At 45.5% G+C, this 23,339-nt stretch overlaps 1 protein-coding gene across 2 annotated transcripts in view; it reads right to left on the reverse strand.

Annotated features, from left to right (window-relative positions):
• Positions 1–23,339, reverse strand: part of cdh23 (cadherin-related 23) — a 688,999-nt gene that overhangs the window by 69,533 nt on the left and 596,127 nt on the right. Inside the window, exons 41-48 of one of the 2 annotated variants that reach the window (XM_064931960.1) lie at positions 19,926–20,059; positions 17,899–18,108; positions 17,426–17,533; positions 5,350–5,452; positions 4,950–5,075; positions 4,586–4,789; positions 3,384–3,842; positions 3,013–3,129 (exon numbers count right to left, since the gene is read on the reverse strand). In XM_064931960.1, the coding sequence (XP_064788032.1) occupies positions 3,013–3,129; positions 3,384–3,842; positions 4,586–4,789; positions 4,950–5,075; positions 5,350–5,452; positions 17,426–17,533; positions 17,899–18,108; positions 19,926–20,059 (1,461 nt within the window). Of the gene's footprint in view, positions 1–3,012; positions 3,130–3,383; positions 3,843–4,585; positions 4,790–4,949; positions 5,106–5,349; positions 5,453–17,425; positions 17,534–17,898; positions 18,109–19,925; positions 20,060–23,339 lie in introns of those variants that run through there. The other variant, XM_064931959.1, reaches the window with a different exon arrangement.

Consider the following 23,339-nt stretch of genomic DNA (forward strand, 5'->3'; position numbering starts at 1 on the left):
CAATCACAATTTGACAATTTGATAATGCCTAGAATTTCATGGCGGCATCCCCTTCGTGTGGCCTTAATGCACACTAAAAAACTGTTTTACGCAATGTGGGTGACGCAACAAATCAGAACATTTAGCTTTAAATGTTGATAAACTATTAGGATATTTCTTCCCATTATTAGCACAGCAATGCGCACAAGGAATTAGGCTAGAAGCTAAAATGTTCCATTAGCGGGAAAAACTCCATTAGCAACAATTATAAAGGTGAAATGTATCTTCCCCAAACTTGAAACGCAGCCGCTGGTTTATGTATGCCAGTTAGGCTCCACACTCCTTGTAAAGTGGATTAATGATCTTAATTTTAAGAAGTTATTTGAACACTTCAGTTGCGATACCAACCTTATCAAAACATATAGGTGTATGGAATAGGCTACATGAGGTGTGCGACTATGATTCATAAAAGGTTGTGCAAAAAAACGCATTGTTTCTTGCCTTATGCTGGGCATCATTCACAAGTGATAATATGTCATTCACAAGTGAAAAATTGTCACCCATCAGACTATTCTTGATTTAATCTTGTCTTTACATATACTAAATAATATGTGTGAAATTTGTTTTGATTTAGAATGTAACATTATCATGCAGATGTCTCGAAACAGGGGCATAGGAAAAAATACATGTTATATACAGTTGAAGTCGGAAGTTCACATACACCTTTGCCAAATACATTTAAACTCCGTTTTTCACAATTCCTGACATTTAATCCGAGTAAAAATCCCTGTCTTATGTCAGTTAGGATCACCACTTTATTTTAAGAATGTGAAATGTCAGAATAATAGTAGAGAGAATAATTGATTTCAGATATGATTTCTTTCATCACATTCCCAGTGGGTCAGAAGTTTACATACACTCAATTAGTATTTGTTAGCATTGCCTTTAAATTGTTTAACTTGGGTCAAATGTTTTGGGTAGCCTTCCACAAGTTTCCCACAATAAGTTGGGTACATTTTGGCCCATTCCTCCTGACAGAGCTGGTGTAACGGAGTCAGGTTTGTAAGGCCTCCTTGCTCGCACACACTTTTTCAGTTCTGCCCACAAATCTTCTATAGGATTGAGGTCAGGGCTTTGTGATGGCCACTCCAATACCTTGACTTTGTTGTCCTTAAGCCATTTTGCCACAACTTTGGAAGTATACTTGGGGTAATTGTCCATTTGGAAGACCCATTTGCGACCAAGCTTTAACTTCCTGACTGATGTCTTGTGGTGTTGCTTCAACATATCCACGTAATTTTTCTCCCTCATGATGTCATCTATTTTGTGAAGTGCACCAGTCCCTACTGCAGCAAAGCACCCCCACAACATGATGCTGCACTCCCGTGCTTCACGGTTGGGATGGTGTTCTTTGGCTTGCAAGCCTCCCCCTTTTCCCTTCAAACAGTTCTATTTTTGTTTCATCTGACCAGAGGACATTTCTACAAAAAATACAATCTTTGTACCTATGCGCAGTTGCAAACCGTAGTCTGTCTTTTTTATGGTAGTTTTGGATCAGTGGCTTCTTCCTTGCTGAGCAGCCTTTCAGGTTATGTCGATATAGAACTCGTTTTACTGTGGATATAGATACTTTGTACCTGTTTCCTCCAGCATCTTCACAAAGTTTGTTGCTGCTGTTTGTTTTAGATTCCGTCTCTCACAGTTGAAGTGTACCTATGATAAAAATTACAGACCTCTACATTCTTTGTAAGTTGGAACCCTGCAAAACCGGCGGTGTATCAAATACTTGTTCTCCCCACTGTAGGTTGCATGGGCGGAAGGAAGCTGAGGGTTGGGATGTGGAATTGGAGACAAGTGGGAGTGGAGTTGCTGGGCGGGGATAGAATGACGGTCAAAGATAAAAATAAAGTCAAAATAAAAAGTATGTTTGAATAACACCGAGGGGCAGTGTTGTAACATCTAATGCCTGTTTGCCTGAGGATTATGCCCGCACAGGTGTTTGTACACATGCATATACACAGACTCTCATTCAAGTGAGAGTCTTGGGGGTGGGGTCTCGCATAGTTGAGGGGAAGCTCTTGGGAAACTGAGGGGGGATCTTAGAGGGCTGGTGGCCTGGCGGTTGGGAGCTTGGTCTGGTGGCTGATGGGTCGCTGGTGTGGTGGCTGATGGGTCGCTGGTTCGGGTCCCCATTTTTCACCTTGTGGGAGATCTGTCGACGTGCCCTTGAGCAGGGCGTTGACCCTGGTTGCTTCTGCAGATCGCTCTGGATGGGAGTCTGTTAGATGACTGAATGTGATGTAGATGGTGAGCGGCTTCACTGCAAGTAGATTGCATGTTTTATAGACGCATTGTATGATAAACCGAGAGCAAATGGCAGCCAAAGAGCTGAGCCACAGATCTCAGAGATATACTACAGAAAGTAACTTTGATTGTAAACTACATCAAACCACATCCACTGTGCACACGCCTGTTCGCAAAGTTATCTGGAGATATGGAATCAGAACATTATCATGCTCTATTTCACACCGAGGCTTGGTGGTTATCGTGGGTGAATGTTGCAAAGATTTTTCGCATTGAGAGAGGAACTGTTGTCAATCACAATGGATGTATAAAAAACAGCATCAAACCCACCCATCTCATCAGTGGTGGTGAGATAAAATACATTATGCCAGACTTATTTGCAATTGACTGTCATAGCCCCACATTAAAATTATGTCTAATACTGTTAGAATGTTTTTCAATTGACTGCCATAGCCCAAAATAAAGATGTTAACATTGGCTGTTAATTACATAATTGTTTTCACATGGTTGGGGTCACGAGACCAAAAAAGTTTGGGAAGCATTGCTTTCAACCTATTTTGAGCGGATTGTAGTTTGTGTGTATGCTTGTTTTTAGCATGAGCTGCACTAAATCATTTCCTAACAACTTCTGTTGGTTTAACAAAGTGCTGAATCTTGAGGGACATATAGGGCCACAAAATGGTGATAAAATTACAAACAAAAGTAGGGTGATTTTAGATGACGCCTCACCATTAGGTACGCTGACTGACATGTCGATGACATCACTGGCGTTGTCATGCACCGACACAAGGATCTCAAATGTGGCCACCAGCTCTCTGTTGAGTGGGTTATGCACAAACACAGCACCTGTGGGAACACACGCACATATACACACATACAGGTCACATATACACACAATTATCACACACAAACAGGCTCACATACATGCACATGTACATACACACGCACAGGCAGACACACTCCCGCACACACGCACGCACGCACATACACACACTTACTTATACTGCATAAACATATTTACACAACATCCACAGAATCTGACAGGCAACTAAGTAAAGTACAATACTAAACATTATCTACTGTGTATGTTGACTACTTACCCGTGTGGAAATCGATGCCGAAAGACTCTTGCAGCCCATCTACAGGGTTATTCCCATCATCCTTGGCCTCCACAGAGATGATGTAATATTCCAGCCGGGGTCGTAGGTCATGATCCTCGGCGGCGAGCGTAGCCACCACCACGCCTGGTGGTGTAGACTCGTTTACATTGATAGTCGTCACGGGTTCAATGAAACGTGGTCGTGAGTCGTTGACATCATCCAGGATGACCGACAGGGTGGCAGTGCCCGACAACGAGGGCGTGCCGCGGTCTGTAGCCAAGATGACCAGGCGGTAGGAGCCACGCTCCTCACGGTCGAGGATGGCGTTGCCCACCAGAATGGCGCCGGACAGGGAGTCGACTATGAAGCGGTCCTGCGCGCCACTTTCCAGCCGGTAGAGCAGCCAGGCGTTAGAGCCTGAATCAGCGTCACTAGCAGACAGCTGGGTCACCACCACACCTAAAACAGAGAGAGAGGAAACAGGACACAGGGGTAAGGATAGAACACAAAGGGCAGGTTTCCCAGACATAGATTAAGTCTAGTCCTGCACAAAAAAGTAATGTTTAAGGGAGAAACTCCATTGAAATGTATTTTTTGTCCAGGACTAGGCTTAAAGAGGAAATTTGCCATTCAAAAAATAAAAAAGCTGTCACTCCGCCACTGTCTTGGTACACAGCTCAGTTTTTCACAATTCCTGACATTTAATCCTGATACAAATTCCCTGTTTTAGGTCTGTTAGGATCACCACTTTATTTTAAGAATGTGAAACATCAGAATAATAGTAGAGAGAATTATTTATTTCAGATTTGATTTCTTTCATCACATTCCCAGGTGGGTCAGAAGTTTACATACACTCAATTAACATTTGGTAGCACTGCCTTTAAAGGCACAGTCAACTTAGTGTATGTAAACTTCTCACCCACTGGAATTGTGAAACAGTGAATTATAAGTGAAATAATCTGTCTGTAAACAATTGTTGGAAAAATGACTTGTGGCATGCACAAAGTAGATGTCCTAACCGACTTGCCAAAACTATAGTTTGTTAACAATACATTTGTTGAATGGTTGAAAAACAAGATTTAATGACTCCAACCTAAGTGTATGTAAACTTCCAACTTCAACTGTATACACGCATGAATGCATGAATTGAGTCACACAGACATAAGACACAGGCACACCCATCCACACCAACACACGCTCACCAGTGGGGCTGTTCTCAGGAAGGTGCACAGTTAGGCTGGGGGGGTTGAAGACAGGGGGGTTGTCGTTCTGATCCAGGATTGTCACAGTGAGGGGTACACTGCTGTTGAGCCCCCACACATCCTCCCCCACCAGGAACAGCTCCACCCGAGGCTCCACAAACATCTCGCGGTCCAACAGCGCCGCCTGTCGCACACGCACCACACCTGCAAGGGGGAACAAGGGAGAGGTACAGGCAGTGGCTTCATTGGTGATGACTTCAAAGGTGTTCTAATTAATTGCATGTGTGTATTGTTGTGTGTGTATGTGTTTGAGTGTGCATGCATTTAGAAGAGTGTGATTGAGTGATCAATATGTGTGTGTGACCTGTATCAGAGTCCACAGTGAAGAGGTCCTGTCTTGTTCCCAGCAGATGGTACCTGACCACAGCATTGGGCCCAATGTCTTTGTCCTCAGCCAACACTGGTCCGTTCAACATTGACACAGCACTGCCTAAGAGAGGGAGAGATGGAGAAAGGAAGATGCGCGTGATGGCAGAAGGGGAGAGGACAGTTAAATGCAAGAGTTGAAGAGGGAAAAGCAAGAAAGATTGATGAAAGAGGGAAAGATTGAGATTGGGTAGAGAGTGGGAAGAGAGAGAAAAATTAGTGATATAAATAGAGGAAAGCAGAGATAGGTAGTGGGTGCCAAGTTAGGGACAGAGGTAGCAGAGGAATTATACATTATCAATTGAAACAAACATACACACAGACAGACATAAAAACACCTGTGGGGGAGTTCTCAGTGATCTCAGCCCGGTAGCCGGTCTGTGTGAATATGGGCCTGTTGTCATTCTCATCCAAAACTGTGATCACCAGCAGTTCTGAGTCCTGGAGAGAGGAATGGATGGCGGGGGACGGTGACAGATTGGGTAGGGAGGGATGGGTGGGTGGATGGGGAAAGGAAAGAGGGAGGGGCAAAGAAGAAGGTGAGAAATGTTCTCAATAAAAAAGCAAACAGCTGTAATTTCATACAATATTTGAAGGTTGAGTGTCATTGAATAATGCCGTCAATGTAGAGCTGGGCAGTATGGTAAAAATCAATACTTTAAAATACAGAGGATCAACAACATTGCATTCTTTCCACATTATTTTGCAACAAGAATGTTTAGTAATACTGCTGGACAACACAGCAAAGAAATTCACTTATTGGCCTAATCTAAAAACTACAGGTTTGGGTCAAATCCAATACAACACAACACAGAGTGAAACCCGCTGTATTTTCAAGTATTGTCAAATCGAATCAAATTGTATTTGTCACATACACATGGTTAGCAGATGTGAATGCGAGTGTAGTGAAATGCTTGTACATCTAGTTCCGACCATGCAGTAATATCTAACAAGTAATCTAACCTAACAATTTCACAAAAACTACCTTATACACACAAGTGTAAAGGAATGAAAAATAATATGTACATACAAATATATGAATGAGTGATGGCAGAACGGCAAAGGTAAGATGCAGTAGATGGTATAGAGTACAGTATATACATATGAGAAATGTAGTGTATGTCATGACTGTCCTGACCAGGTCAGGTTACAGGAGACCACAAGCCTACAGATTATCTCTCAACCCCAACAGAGGAGGAGAGATCTAGGGGTCTGAAGATGTGGGGGGTTTTATGACCCCTCACACCCCTGGTAAATCTCAGGTCACAGACAAATTCCTTTGTTCTGTTACTATGGAGAACCAGCCTCAGAACATTAAACATGAAATAAAGGGACTTGGAACAATGGTTTCCATCAGCCACAATGGTGGTCATGACGATAGATAGAATGTGAAAATGTATGTCATTTTTGTTTTGTTATTAAAGGTTAATAGATGACGTTATTACAAAAACATTGTAATGTGAAACGTTTTCTTAGTATATGTTTGATGTTTATACATTATATGTTGTATGGAAAATATCCAAATCAAAGAGAATGTTTTGGGGAAGATGAAATGTTAAGTTAGTTGTCTAAAATTGGATTGGAATAAATTGCCTCATTAACTTGGTACACCCAGAGAATTACCCTAAAGGCGGTTACGCACACTTCTGACCCAAGGGTATAAAACCTGTGAGTAGAGAATTTACAGGAAGACTACGTGACCCAAGCTGCAGCAAGGTCTAAAAAGTCAACGAACCCAGAACGCAACGCAAGTTTGAGGACAAAGAAATCCTTTTCTACCCAAGCTACGGATGAGTAGCTGTGTCAAAGTGGGTGAATTCAAGTCGAACCATCTCCCATCGAATCGTGGTATCTAAAGGGTTTCATTCCTATGCTGTGAGCTCTGAGCTACAGAGCTGTCTGTCCTCAGAAGACCCCTTCCAGAGCAAAGGGTGAGGGAACAGACTCTGGAGAGCCTTACGGTTGTGGGTGGAGCCGTTGCCATACCAGGCGGTGATACAGCCCGACAGGATGCTCTCGATTGTGCATCTGTAAAAGTTTGTGAGTGTTTTTGGTGACAAGCCCTATTTCTTCAGCCTCCTGAGGTTGTTGCGCCTTCTTCACCACGCTGTCTGTGTGGGTGGACCATTTCAGTTTACCTGTGATGTGTACGCCCAGGAATGTAAAACTTTCCACCCTCTAAGCCAAAAAGCCAAAAAGGACACTGACATCGGGAGGTAGTGCGTCAATGAACAACTGAAGGCCTACACAGAGAATCCTCGGAGCTCATCCCCACGTAATTACATCATTATATTCTGACCCATAAGAGGGGCAGTTTGGGGCAAGGCTAGGGTTAGAATAGCATAGCTGGGGCCTCCCGGGTGGTGCAGTGGTTAATTAAGGGTGCTGCAGCGCCAGCTGTGCCACCAGCACATCTGGGTTCGCGCCCAGGCTCTGTCGTAACCGGCCGCGACCGGGAGGTCTGTGGGGCGACGCACAATTGGCCTAGCATCGTCCGGGTTAGGGAGGGCTTGACCGGTAGGGATGTCCCTGTCTCATCGCACACCAGCGACTCCTGTGGTGGGCCGGGCGCAGTGCGCGCTAACCAAGGTTGCCAGGTGCACAGTGTTTCCTCCGACACATTGGTGCGGCTGGCCTCCGGGTTGGATGCGCGCTGTGTTAAGAAGCAGTGCAGCTTGGTTGGGTTGTGTATCGGAGGATGCATAACTTTCAACCTTCGTCTCTCCCGAGCCCGTACGGGAGTTGTAGCGATGAGACAAGATAGTAGCTACTAAAAACAATTGGATACCATGAAATTGGGGAGAAAAAGGGGTAAAATTTAAAAAAAATTAAAACGAAATTTAAAAAAGAATAGCATAGCTGACAAATTCACCCAAATGTATATTTATCATGTACTTTCTTTTTCTCTCTCTTTTGAAATCCCCATTGTGGGTAACACGCGACATAGTGTGTGGGCCCGTTATACTAAGTTCTAATCAATAGCCTATAATGTGTTTTGTCTATGTGTATGTTTTATTATCACTTTAGCTTTTTAGTAAATAAATAGTCAACTATGATTGGTGTGGTACGAACTCATTGGTGAGACCCGGGTCCGTGCAGATTCACGGGCTATACAACGTTTAGAACAAGATAGGTAGAGGCAACTGGTTAATTAGCTGTTGTAAAATCGATATTCTGATATTCTTTGAGTTAATTTAGGAAATACAACCTCAATAAAAACTAGTTTTCCCATGGTGCCCCAGGTTAATGAGTTAATAATTGCTTGATTCAGTTAATCACGCAATTAGACACTTTAATACATATGACAGGTATGTCAACATTATATAAAGTGGCATTGTTTAAAGTGGCTAGTGATACATTTATTACCACAAGATGGCAAGATGAAGTAGATGGTATAGGTGTCAGGATTTGGCCAGGGTTGTTCCGGGTTTTGGTCACTAGATGCCCCCATTGTGCTTTTTGACCTTATGTTTTTTCCCTTGTTCCCCATTATTATTTGCACCTGTGCCTCGTTTCCCCTGATTGTATTTAAACCCTTAGTTTCCCTCAGTTCTGTGCTCTGTGTTTGTATGTTAGCACCCAGCCCTAGTGTTCTGTGTTTTCTTGTCGATTCCGGTGGATGCTCTTGTGGAATTCTGTTTTTGTTTTTGAGTATCTCTTGAGGCTTTTTTGTGCTATTCCTACCACCTTTTGGATTTGCCATTTTTGTATTGAAGGACTTCTCCTTTTTACTTTATTAAATACACTGTCTTAAGTACTGCTGTGTCTGCCTCATCTTCTGGGTTTTGCTGACTATTCGTGGCTCAGTTGGTTAAGTGACTGTTTCTCACTCCGGAGACCCAGGTTCGTAACCGGGTCCTGACAGAAACACAGAGCCAAAAATGAACCCAGAGGCAGCCAGTTCCCAGGACCTTTTTGCCATGCTGTCCCACCACCAGGAGACTGTCCAACGCCACGAAGCCGCCCTGGTTCAGCAAGAGGCCTTAATGGCTAGACATTGTCATCTTCTGTCGGAGATGCTGACTTCCATTAAGCAAATATCTGATCGTCTTACCCCGGCAACAGTTCCCGTCCCAGTACCTCAGATTCACGTACCCATGGCAGTTAACCCCCTGGCTGAACCTCGTCTTCCACCTCCCCAACGGTTCTCAGGTGATCCAAGTGCTTGTAAAGGGTTTCTCACCCAATGTTCTCTCTCCTTTGAGCTACAACCCTCGTCATTTCCCACCGACCGGTCTAAGATTGCTTATATCATCACCCTGCTTTCGGAAAAAGCCCTGGCCTGGGCTTCTGCTGTGTGGGATGCCCATAGTTCCTGCTGTGCCAGCTACTCTGCCTTTGCTGAGGAATTCAAACGAGTGTTTCAAGGCCCAAGCAGTGGTTCTGACTCAGCCAAACAGCTCCTGACTCTCCACCAAGGTTGGCGCAGCGTGACGGACTATGCCATCCAGTTCCGCACGGTGGCAGCAGCAAGTGGCTGGAACAACGAGGCGCTCACGGTGTGCTTTCTGAAAGGCCTTTCTGACACTATCCAAGATGAACTGGCCACTCGGGAACCACCGGACAATCTCGAGTCCCTGATCAAGTTGGCCTCACGCATTGACCAGCGTCTGAGAGAGAGAGAACTCAACCGTAGACCTCTAGCCCCTATCAGTCCCAGCTCCGAGTCCCCACCTTTATCCTCGCTGGCTCCATCGGAACCCATGCAGATTGGCCGCATCTCCCAGGCTGAGAGAGACCGCCGGATGAGGGAGCGACGCTGTCTATATTGCGGCAAACCGGGCCATTTCCGTTCCACGTGTCCCGGGCTCCAGGGAAACGCTCTGTCGCGTACAGACCGGGGGGAACTGTAACGGGAAACATAACCTCCTCCCATCCGTCCAACTCCCGTCTGCTCATTCCAGTCACCCTCTCCTGGGACAACCACAAGCTTCACCTTCAATCCTTGGTAGACTCTGGAGCCGCAGGTAACTTCATGGATGGTGTCTGGGCGAAGGAGAATGGCGTTCCCTCTGAACCTCTAAGTGAACCCATGAGGGTCACTACATTGGATGGAAGCCCTTTGGGATCTGGACTTGTCACTCATGTCACTACCTCCTTGCGACTTTCAGTTTCACAACACCAGGAATTGATGAACTTTCATTTGATCTCCTGTTCCGAGTTCCCTCTCGTCCTTGGATACCCCTGGCTTCACAGCCATAACCCTCACATCGACTGGTCTGTGGGCACTATCAAGCAGTGGGGTCCTACGTGCCAAGCTACTTGTATTTTCCAGAATTCCCCGAGTTCTACTCCCGAGTCTTTAGAATCCATCGACCTGACCCGAGTTCCCGAGTGTTACCATGACCTCAAACTGGTGTTTAGCAAACAGAGGGCCACCATGCTACCACCCCATAGACCTTACGATTGCCCCATCGACCTGTTTCCGGGCACTTGCCCCCCAGGGGTCGGATCTTTTCCCTATCTCCACCCGAACGAGCTGCTATGGATACCTACATCAAGGACGCTCTGGAAGCAGGCCTCATGCTTCCATCCACCTCCCCCGGCGGGAGCAGGGTTTTTCTTTGTGGCCAAGAAAGACGGTGGATTACGTCCTTGCATCGACTACCGGGGACTCAATGCCATAACCGTCCGTAACCGTTACCCGCTACCCCTTATGGCCACAGCCTTCGAGCTGCTCCAGGAAGCAGTTGTTTTCACTAAGCTTGACCTGCGGAACGCATACCATCTTGTGCGGATCAGACCTGGTGACGAGTGGAAGACCGCTTTCAACACGCCTACTGGTAACTATGAATACTTGGTGATGCCCTTCGGCCTGACCAACGCCCCAGCGGTGTTCCAAGCGCTCATAAACGATGTGCTTAGGGATATGCTTAACATATTTGTGTTCGTTTACTTGGATGACATCCTCATCTTTTCGAGCTCCCTTCAAGAACACACTAAGCATGTCAGACAAGTACTCAAACGCCTCCTGGACAGCCATCTGTACGTTAAGCCGGAAAAATGTGAATTCCATTCATCCCGAGTACAATTCCTGGGATTTGTAGTGGAACCCGGTCGAGTCCAAATGGACCCCAGGAAGGTAGGGGCGGTAGCGGATTGGCCCACCCCCAAATCCGTTAAGGAAGTTCAGCGTTTCCTGGGCTTCACAAACTTCTACCGCAAGTTCATCAAGAACTTCAGCTTGGTGGCAGCCCCTCTCTCAGCTTTAACCAAGGGTGGCAATGCAAGGTTTTTGTGGGGAAGAGAAGCTGAGACGGCCTTCCAAGGACTCAAGCAGCGCGTTCTCTCTGCTCCCATCCTGATACTACCGACTACGGATGAACCATTTGTGGTGGAGGTAGACGCATCAGAGGTTGGTGTTGGAGCTGTCCTGTCTCAGAGGGGTGAAGACAAGAAGCTTCATCCGTGCGCTTTCTTCTCACACCGGCTTACCCCGACTGAGAGGAACTACGATGTGGGGGACCGTGAATTCCTAGCGGTTAAGATGGCATTGAAGGAATGGAGACACTGGCTCGAGGGGGCTTCTCACCCGTTTCAAGTGCTTACGGACCACAAAAATCTGGAGTATATCCAGCAGGCGAAGCGGTTGAACTCTAGACAAGCTAGATGGTCTCTTTTCTTCAATCGATTCCAGTTTATCCTCACCTATCGGCCCGGGTCGAAGAATCTCAAACCGGATGCCCTGTCCCGAGTCTACGCTCCTGCCATTCGAGATGACACGGACATGCCTGTCCTTCCTGCTGCTAAGATTGTGGCTCCGATCTCGTGGCAAGTTGAGGATACCGTGAGACGTGCTCAAGCTAGCGAACCGGACCCGAAAGGAGGTCCTGCCAATCGGTTGTTTGTCCCCAAGGCAGTGAGGACTCAGGTCCTTCTGTGGGGGCACTCCTCTCGCCTCACCTGTCATCCGGGCGTAGGTCGCACCTTGGAGTTCATCCAGCGTAAGTTCTGGTGGCCTACCATAAGAGAAGACGTTGCCACTTTCGTCAATGCCTGTCCCGTGTGCTGCCAGGGCAAATCTTCTCACCTCCGCCCTCAAGGACTCCTTCACCCTTTACCTGTTCCCCACAGACCCTGGTCCCATATCTCATTGGACTTTATTACTGGACTTCCTCCATCCCATGGCAATACTACTATCCTAGTCATAATCGACAGGTTTTCAAAGGCGGCCAGGTTCGTCCCTCTGACTAAGTTACCTTCTGCCAAGGAAACGGCTGAGTTGGTAATTAATCATGTGTTCCGAGTCTTCGGCATTCCTCAAGATATGGTTTCTGACAGAGGTCCCCAGTTCGCCTCAAGGTTTTGGAAGGCCTTCTGCCAACTCATGGGGGCTTCTGCCAGTCTATCTTCAGGGTACCATCCGGAGTCCAACGGCCAAACAGAGAGGATGAATCAAGAGCTGGAAACCACCCTCCGATGTATGACTCGTGACAACCCGTCCACATGGTCATCCTTTATTGTTTGGGCCGAATACGCGCACAACACCTTGCGTTCCTCCTCCACTGGTATGTCCCCGCACGAGTGTCAGTTTGGCTATGCTCCTCCATTGTTCCCGGACCAGGAGGCAGAAGACAGAGTGCCTTCAGCCTTGAAGTTCGTCAGACGCTGTCGGCTTATGTGGAGGAAGACCCGTCTTAATCTTATGCATTCCTCACAGAGGTACCAACAACAAGCCAACAGACGTCGCCGTCCCGGGCCTACCCTGCGCCCCGGCCAGAGAGTCTGGCTCTCCACAAGAGACTTACCTCTACGGGTGGAGTCTCGCAAGCTGTCCCAAAAATACATCGGTCCCTTCAAGGTTGCCAGGAGAGTTAACCCAGTTTCTTATCGCCTACACTTACCCAGATCCCTTAAGATTAATCCCACATTTCACATATTATTAAAGTGGCTAGAGTTGAGTTGGCAGCAGCCACTCAATGTTAGTGATGGCTGTTTAACAGTCTGATGGCCTTGAGAAAAAGCTGTTTTTCTGTCTCTCTGTCCCCAATTTGATGCACCTGTACTGACCTCGCATTCTGGATGATAGCAGGGTGAACAGGCAGTGGCTCATGTGGTTGTTGTCCAGGATCTTTTTGACCTTCCTGTAACATCGGGTGGTGTAGGTGTCCTGGAGGATAGGTAGTTTGCCCCCGGTGATGCGTTGTGCAGACCTCACTACCCTCTGGAGCCTTACGGTTGTGGGTGGAGCCGTTGCCATACCAGGCGGTGATACAGCCCGACAGAATGCTCTCGATTGTGCATCTGTAAAAGTTTGTGAGTGTTTTTGGTGACAAGCCCCATTTCTTCAGCCTCCTGAGGCTGTTGCGCCTTCTTCACCACGCTGTCTGTGTGGGTGGACCATTTCAGTTTACCTGTGATGTGTACGCCCAGGAATGTAAAACTTTCCACCCTCTCCACTACTTTCCTGTCGATGTGGATAGGGGGCAGCTCTCTCTGCTGTTTCCTGATGTCCATGATCATCTCCTTTGTTTTGTTGACATTGAGTGTGAGGTTATTTTCCTGACACCTCACACCAAGAGCCCTTACCTCCTCTCTGTATGCCGTCTCGCCCGTTGTTGGTAATCAAGCCTACCACTGTAGTGTCGTCTGCAAACTTGATTATTGAGTTGGAGGCGTGCATGGCCACGTAGTCATGGGTGAACAGGGAGTACAGGAGAGGGCTGAGAACGCACCCTTGTTGGGCCCCAATGTTGAGGATCAGTGGGGTGGAGATGTTGCTACCTACCCTCACCACCTGGGAGCGGCCCGTCAGGAAGTCCAGGATCCAGTTGCACAGGGTGGGGCCGGGACCCAGGGTCTCGAGTTTGATGACGAGTTTGGAGGGTACTATGGCGTTAAATGCTGAGCTGTAGTCGATGAACAGCATAGTTATTCCTCTTGTCCAGGTGGGTTAGGGCAGTGTGCAGTGTGATTGCGATTGAGTTGTCTGTGGACCTATTGGGGAGGTAAGTAAATTGGAGTGGGTCTAGGGTGTCAGGTAGGATGGAGGTGATATGTTCCTTGACTAGTCTCTCAAAGCACTTCATGATGATGGAATGGTAGTCATTTAGCTCAGTTACCTTTGGGAACAGGACCAATGGTGGCCCTCTTGAAGCATGTGGGAACAGCAGACTGGGATAAAGATTGATTGAATATGTCCGTAAACACACCAGCCAGCTGGTCTGCGCATGCTCTGAGGACGCAGCTGGGGATGCTGTCTGGGCCTGCAGCCTTGCGAGGGTTAACACGTTTAAATGTTTTACTCACAGTGGCACTGTATTGTCCTCAAAGCGAGGAAAGAAGTTGTTTAGTTTGTTTGGGAGCAAGACATCGCGGTTCGCGATGGTGCTGGATTTTCTTTTGTAGTCCGTGATTGACTGTAGACCCTGCCACATACCACTCGTGTCTGAGCCGTTGAATTGTGACTCTACTTTGTCTCTATACTGACGCTTAGCTTGTTTGATTGCCTTGTGGAAGGAATAGCTACACTGTTTGTATTCGGTCAAGTTTCTGGTCACCATGCCATGATTAAAAGCAGTGGTTCACGCTTTCAGTTTTGCGCGAATGCCGCCATCAATCCACGGTTTCTGGTTGGGGAATTTTTTAATAGACTCTGTGGGTACAACATCACCGATGCACTTGCAAATCAGCGTATTCATCAATTTTGTTGTTCGCCGCTATGTGGAACATATCCCAGCCCATGTGATCGAAGCAATCTTGAAGCGTGGAATCCAATTGGTCGGACCAGCGTTGAACAGACCTGAGCGGGAGCTTCCTGGTTTAGTTTCTGTCTATAGGCTGGGAGCAACAAAATGGAGTCGTGGTCAGCTTTTCCGAAAGGAGGGCAGGGGAGGGCCTTATATGCGTCGCAGAAGTTAGAATAACAATGATCCAGGGTTTTGCCAGCTCGGGTCGAGCAATCGATATCCTGTTAAAATTTAGGGAGCCTTGTTTTTAGATTAGTCTTGTTAAAATCCCCATCTACAATAAATGCAGCCTCATGTCTAGTTTCCAGTTTACATAGAGTCAAATGAAGTTCGTTCAGAGCTGTTGTCTGCTTGGGGGGGAATATACACGATTGTGATTATGATCGAAGAGAATTCAGTTGGTAGATAATGCGGTCGGCACACCCGCACTTCTTTTTACCAGATGCTTGTTTCTGTCGGCGCGATGCGTGAAGAAACCAGGTGGCTGTACCGACTCTGATAGCGTGTCTTGAGTGAGCCATGTTTACGCGAACAAATAACGTTGCAGTCTCTAATGTCTCTCTGGAAGGCAACCCTTGCTCGGATTTCATCTACCTTGTTGTCAAGAGACTGGACATTGGCGAGTAGTATGCTCGGGAGCGGTGCGCAATGTGCCCGTCTACGGAGCCTGACCAGAAGACCACTCCGTCTGCCCCTTCTGCTGCATCGTTGTTTTGGGTCGCCGGCTGGGATCCGATCCATTGTCCTGGGTGGTGGGCCAAACAGAGGATCCGCTTCTGAAAAGTCGTATTCCTGGTCGTAATGTTGGTGAGTTTACGTTGCTCTTATATCCAATACTTCCTCCCAACTGTATGTAATAAAACCTAAGCTTTCCTGGGGTAACAATGTAAGAAATAACACATAAAAAATAAAAAATACTGCATAATTTCCTAGGAACGCAAAGCGAGGCGGGCATCTCTGTCGGCGCCAGAAGATACCAGGTGGCATCATCAAGTCATGGGTATGCTTATCAACAGCAAGGACTGGGGAGTTTGTTAGGATCAAATTAAATAAGAAAAGACCAAAGCATAGGTAAAGAATTACAGGAAAACCCTGGGATGTCAATGCCAAAGAAGCACCAAAATGGCTTTTCAATATGTATTGAGCGGTTCCTGAGTGGTCCAGTCTCAGTCCTGACTTACAGTGCATTCGGGAAGTATTCAGACCCTTCACTTTTTCCAAAATGTTTTACGTTACAGCCTTATTCTGAAATTGATGAGGGAATAAAAAACATCAATCTACACACAATACCCGATAATGACAAAGCAAAAACAGTTATTTATTTGCTCTGTTTATCTTTCCCTCAATCCTGATTAGTCTCCCAGTCCCTGAAAATCATCCCCACAGCATGACGCTTGCACCACCATGCTTCACCGTAGGGATGGTATTGGCCAGGTGTTGAGCGGTGCCAGGACAAAGAGTTCAATCTTGGGTTCATCAAACCAGAAAATCTTGTTTCTTATGGTCTGAGAGTCCTTTAGGTGCATTTTGGCAAACTCCAAGTGGGCTGACGTGACTTTTACTGAGGAGTGGCTTCCGTCTAGCCTCTCTACCATAACGCCTGATTGGTGGAGTGCTACAGAGACGGTGGTCCTTCTGGAAGGTTCTCCCATCTCCACAGAGGAACTATGGAGCTCTGTCAGAGTGACCATTGGGTTCTTGGTCACCTTCCTGACACAGGCCCTTCTCTCCCGATTGCTCAGTTTGGCTGGGTGGCCAGCTCTAGGAAGAGTCTTGGTGGTTCCAAACTTCTTCCATTTATGAATGATGGAGACCACTGTGTTCTTGGGGACCTTCAATGCTGCAGTTTTTGATACCCTTCCCCAGATCTGTGCCTCGACACAATCCTGTCTCGGAGCTCTACGGACAATTCTTTTGACGTCATGGCTTCTTTTTTGCTCTGACATGCACTGTCAGGTGTGGGACTTTATATAGACAGGTGTGTGCCTTTCCAAATCATATCCAATCAATTGAATTTACCACAGGTGGAGTCCAAGTTGTAGAAACATCTCAAGGATGATCAATGGAAGCAGGATGCACCTGATTTTTTATTTTAATACATTTGCAAAAATAAAAAAAACTGTTTTTGCTTTGCCATTATGGGGTATTGTGTGTAGATTGATGAGGGGAGAAAATAATTAATTAATTTTAGAAAAAGTGGATAAAGCGAAGGAGTCTGAATACTTTCCAAATGCACTGTATATTTTGCTTGAAAATCAGAGACAGGGTTTGAATATAGCTGTCCATCAATGACCCTCAACCAAATGTTTTGCACTTGAGCACTTTTTTGAGCACAAAAACAATGGTATGTTGCCATAAGAGTTGCAATTTGATAGAATCCTATTCAAAATGATTCACAGCTGTAATGGCTGGCAAAGGTGCTTCCACCAAGTATTAACTCTGGGGTTAAAGACGCAATCAAGACATTTTACATTTCATGAAAATGTAGAATAGGTTATGTAGATCTGTAGGGAAAAAATCTAATTGACTCCGTTTTTATATTTAATTATAAAGACTGTGCAAGAGGTGCGTAGACTTTCACTCGGCATTGTAGATAATCAATGTTAAAATCAGTGTACGATTTTGCAGAGTTTTGGTAGCTTACAGCTGAGGAAGCAGAGGCTTGACTTTGCCAGTAAATAGCGTATGGGCTGAGAGGGGATTATGTGTGTGTGTGTGGCAGTACCCGGCGAGCAATGCGGGAGTTCTCAGGGTTGTCTTTGACTGTAATGGCCAGTCTGTACTCCGCCACCCTCTCTCTGTCCAGAGGCCTGTTCACCTGCACCACCCCTGTCTGAGAGAGAGAGAGAGAGAGAGAGATGATAGAAATGACTGATCAATTACGCCAGTATACCCTTCCCTTTTCAATTACTTTCTATCTATTTCTCGGTCTACATTTTTCTACCTCTCCTCTATCTGTTCTACCCCTTTTACTCTCCGTAACCCTTCTTTTATCCACATTTTTTCTTTTTCCCTCTATCTCTTTCCCAACCTTCTCACCCTCTCTCTCTCCATTTCTTCCCTCACATCGTCTGTCCCCCTCCATCCCCTTCCCCTCCTTTCCTCCCCCTCCATCCCCTCCCCCTCCAACCCCTCCTTCCCTCACCCTCCAACCCCTCATTCCCTCCCCCTTCACCCCCTCCTTTCCCTCCCTCTCACAGTGTCATTGATGTAAAAGGCGCCGTAGCGGTTTCCAGCAGTGATGTTGTAGGTGAGTAGGGCGTTGCGTCCACTGTCTACATCCTGCGCTCTGACAATGGCCACCGAGGTGTAGACGGACGCCCCCTCGCTCACACTGGTGTTATGGGGCAGGTTGAGCAGCACGGGGTCATTGTCATTGATGTCCAGAACATGGACACCCACCACCACCTGGGAGATGAAGGAGACACAAGACAGGGTGGCACTTAGTCTTTCTGAGTGTGTGTATATATATATACAGTGCCTTGCGAAAGTATTCGGCCCCCTTGAACTTTGCGACCTTTTGCCACATTTCAGGCTTCAAACATAAAGATATAAAACTGTATTTTTTGTGAAGAATCAACAACAAGTGGGACACAATCATGAAGTGGAACGACATTTATTGGATATTTCAAACTTTTTTAACAAATCAAAAACTGAAAAATTGGGCGTGCAAAATTATTCAGCCCCTTTATTTTCAGTGCAGCAAACTCTCTCCAGAAGTTCAGTGAGGATCTCTGAATGATCCAATGTTGACCTAAATGACTAATGATGATAAATACAATCCACCTGTGCGTAATCAAGTCTCCGTATAAATGCACCTGCACTGTGATAGTCTCAGAGGTCCGTTAAAAGCGCAGAGAGCATCATGAAGAACAAGGAACACACCAGGCAGGTCCGAGATACTGTTGTGAAGAAGTTTAAAGCCGGATTTGGATACAAAAAGATTTCCCAAGCTTTAAACATCCCAAGGAGCACTGTGCAAGCGATAATATTGAAATGGAAGGAGTATCAGACCACTGCAAATCTACCAAGACCTGGCCGTCCCTCTAAACTTTCAGCTTATACAAGGAGAAGACTGATCAGAGATGCAGCCAAGAGGCCCATGATCACTCTGGATGAACTGCAGAGATCTACAGCTGAGGTGGGAGACTCTGTCCATAGGACAAAAATCAGTCGTATATTGCACAAATCTGGCCTTTATGGAAGAGTGGCAAGAAGAAAGCCATTTCTTAAAGATATCCATAAAAAGTGTCGTTTAAAGTTTGCCACAAGCCACCTGGGAGACACCAAACATGTGGAAGAAGGTGCTCTGGTCAGATGAAACCAAAATTGAACTTTTTGGCAACAATGCAAAACGTTATGTTTCGCGTAAAAGCAACACAGCTCATCACCCTGAACACACCATCTCCACTGTCAAACATGGTGGTGGCAGCATCATGGTTTGGGCCTGCTTTTCTTCAGCAGGGACAGGGAAGATGGTTAAAATTGATGGGAAGATGGATGGAGCCAAATACAGGACCATTCTGGAAGAAAACCTGATGGAGTCTGAAAAAGACCTGAGACTGGGACGGAGATTTGTCTTCCAACAAGACAATGATCCAAAACATAAAGCAAAATCTACAATGGAATGGTTCAAAAATAAACATATCCAGGTGTTAGAATGGCCAAGTCAAAGTCCAGACCTGAATCCAATCGAGAATCTGTGGAAAGAACTGAAAACTGCTGTTCACAAATGCTCTCCATCCAACCTCACTGAGCTCGAGCTGTTTTGCAAGGAGGAATGGGAAAAAATTTCAGTCTCTCGATGTGCAAAACTGATAGAGACATACCCCAAGCGACTTACAGCTGTAATCGCAGCAAAAGGTGGAGCTACAAAGTATTAACTTAAGGGGGCTGAATAATTTTGCACGCCCAATTTTTCAGTTTTTGATTTGTTAAAAACGTTTGAAATATCCAATAAATGTCGTTCCACTTCATGATTGTGTCCCACTTGTTGTTGATTCTTCACAAAAAAATACAGTTTTATATCTTTATGTTTGAAGCCTGAAATGTGGCAAAAGGTCACAAAGTTCAAGGGGGCCGAATACTTTCGCAAGGCACTGTATATATGTGTGTGTGTGTGTGTGTGCGCGCGCGCGTATGGGCACATGTGTTGTGTACATTGAAGTGTCTGAGCATGTTAGCAGGAAGCACCACAAAATCAGTGCATGTCTGTGCGAACACACCATGCTGCTGCGTGGTGGTTTGCCCAGGTCTTTTGCCATGACAGTGATGTTGTAGAAGGGTGTGGTCTCTCTGTCCAGCTCCACATCTCTCCTCACACGCAGCTCTCCTTCCACTGGAGATATCACAAACTCATCTGAGAGAGTAAGAGAGAGCGAAAGAAAAAGAAAGAGAGGAGGGCATGATTAGTTGGTTACGAGCTGTATACACTGCACACACATACACACACAGACGGTAGCTCACTAGCATGCATGCACACACACACACACACACAATAACGCATCCCCTCCTCCACAAAGACACACACAGATACACCCACCGCAACTATGGCTGTGCCGGTCATTACATTTTCTCAACCAGTAACTGTTATGCAAATAAATAACCCAGTCAGTAACACCAGCAACCACCCAGGGCCTCGTTTCCCAGAGCCTTCAGATTGTCATTAGAACCATTTTACAATGTATCTTTAGTAGCTAAGCTGTTTCCCAGAACCTTTGTTAATTATTTTTTGCCCCTCTGCACACCAGTATCTCAACTACCACATCTATCACTCCAGTGTTTAAATGCTAAATTGTAATTACTTTGCCACTACGGCCTATTTATTGCCTTACCTCCCTAATCTTACCTAATTTGCACACACTGTATATCATTTTTTTCTATTGTGGTATTGACTGTACTTTTGTTTTTTCTGTTGCACAACTTTTCTTTATCTTGGCCAGGTCGGCAGTTGTAAATGAGAACTTGTTCTCAACTGGCCTACCTGGTTAATTAAATAAAGGTGAACATTTTATTTAAATGTGTGGCAAGATATGCGCAATGATGTGCACAATCCGTGATTTAGCGCATTATTATTGGGTAAACATAATAAGCCACCTCAATTATTGCAGTCATATGTGGTAATATCTATCTAGGAGCTGATCAATCTTCAGTATTGTGGAAGGATGCTGTTAAGGATGCTGCAACATTTCAACGTCCTGCTAGTCATGCCAGGAATATAGTATATGCATATGCTTAGTATGTGTGGATAGAAAACACTCTGAAGTTTCTAAAACTGGTTAAATCATGTCTGTGACTATAACAGAACATGTTTCGGACTCAAAATCCCAAGGAAATCTGATCACAAAATCGACGAAGAAAAAATCAATCCGCCAGTCTCTGTATTGTCTATTGCAAGGTATAATAGATAGTGATGGGCTTACAGTTCCTACAGCTTCCACACGATGTTGCCAGTGTTATGAATTCTATGCAGCTAAATCCTTGGTCATCTGAGTAATAGGCACATCCTGTCATGAAGTCTCCCAGAGGAAGTGATGAAAGGGGCAAACTCGGACACGATTTCCAAACTTGCAGCTATTGAATACAGATCTCTCCGTGATCAATTTGATCGTTTATTAACGTTTACTAATACCTAAAGTTGGATTACAAAAGTAGTTTGAAGTGTTTTGTCAAAGTTTATAGGCAACTTTTTTAATTTAAAAAAATGACGTTGCGTTGGGAAACGGGAGTTTTTTCCTGGATTTCACAGTGTTCATATATGGACCGATTTAATCGAAAAAAAGACCCAATTGTGATGTTTATGGGACATATATGAGTGCCAACAAAGAAGCTCGTCAAAGGTAATGAATGCTTTATATTTTATTTCTGCGTTTTGTGTAGCGCCGGCTACGCTAATTTCTTTGTTTACGTCCCCTTCGTGTGTTTCTGGGGGCTGCATGCTATCAGATAATAGCTTCTTATGCTTTTGCCGAAAAGCATTTTACAAATCTGACATGTTGACTAGATTCACAACGAGTGTAGCTTTAATTGAGTACCCGGCATGTGTGTTTTAATGAAAGTTTGAGTTGTATGGAGTGCTATTAGTTGGCGCTCTGGAATTTTGCTGATTTTGATGCCTGTACAGGTATCGCATCCGTAACAGATTTGATCCAATAGCAGCAATGCTTTTCTTTCGATCCTATCCGTATCGACACATGGTCTGACAATGCACATAGCGAATGTTCTCTCTACGTGCTTGTTTTGGAAACACTCTTAGTTAGGTCGTAAAAAACGATGCATCTGGTTGTCTACAATCATGGCAATGCTTAAAGGGCAATTCCTCCATTTTCAATCTCATTTTGATCATTTCTCTCACCAAATCAGTGTCAGACACCCCTTCAAATGAGTGGATTCGGCTATTTCAGCCACACCCGTTGCTGACAGGTATATAAAATCCAGCACACAGCCGTGCAATATCCATAGACAAACATTGGCAGTAGAATGCCATTGGACTCTGGAGCAGTGGAAATGCGTTCTCTGAAGTGATAAATAACGCTTCACTATCTGGCAGCACGACGGACAAATATGGGTTTGGGGAATGCCAGGAGCACGCTACCTGCCCGAATGCATAGTGCCAACTGTAAAGTTTGGTGGAGGAATAATGGTCTGGGGTCTTTTTTCATGGTTCGGTGAAGGGAAATCTTAATGCTACAGCACACAATGACATTAGACGATTCTGTGCTTCCAAATGTGGTAAGTAAAAACAAAATGCTTCTCTCTGACATCAGTGATTTTCCAAACCTGTAACGAGTTTCTATCCCAAGGAAGGGTATTTTCTTTCTCTGTACATCACCGCGAATCTCACAGTGTTCAAAAATCACTGTTTTAAAAATGTTTTAACTTTTGATGATGTCATACGGTATAACTTTTTAACTTTTCTTCAAAAATGTTCCGTTTTCACTTATGTAGACACTGGCATCGTGTTAGAGATATTGAAAAGTGGTTGAGTTGACCGAGCATGTATTTTTGTTGTTACCATACCCAACCCAATGACACACCAAACAGGCTTGGAGCAAAACAGGGTCAGCCTTCAACATGTAGCAGTTAAGGGGATAGCACCTGAGTGATGTAGGTGTAATTTTGTCACACCCTGATCTGTTTCACCTGTCTTTGTGATTGTCTCCACCCCTCTCCAGGTGTCGCCCATCTTCCCCATTATCCGCTTTGTATTTATACCTGTGTTCTGTTTGTCTGTTGTCAGTTGGTCTTGTTTGTCAAGTCAACCAATGTTTTGTCTCAGCGCCTGCTTTTCCTAGTCTTTTTTTCTTGCCCTCCTGGTTTTGACCCTTGCCTGTCCTGGCTCTGAGCCTGAGCCTGCCTGCCGACCTGTACCTTTGCACCACCTCTGGATTATTGACCTCTGCCTACCCTGAGCCTGCCTGCCATCCGGTACCTTTGCCCCACCTCTAGTTTATTAACCCCTGCCTGATTATTAAACCATTGTTAATTCGACGTTGCCTGCATTTCTGTAGCCTGTGGCCAATGCAGGCACAGATAATAAAGCCATGAATAGCGGTATCATTAATCTCACCATTTTGATTTCACCAGCTGTTTTTGTAACGAGAAAGCAACCAAAAACCAGAATTTTTGTAATGGAAAGA

This window comes from Oncorhynchus masou, chromosome 23 (assembly GCF_036934945.1).
Source record: "Oncorhynchus masou masou isolate Uvic2021 chromosome 23, UVic_Omas_1.1, whole genome shotgun sequence".
Classification (NCBI taxonomy): Eukaryota; Metazoa; Chordata; class Actinopteri; order Salmoniformes; family Salmonidae; genus Oncorhynchus; species Oncorhynchus masou.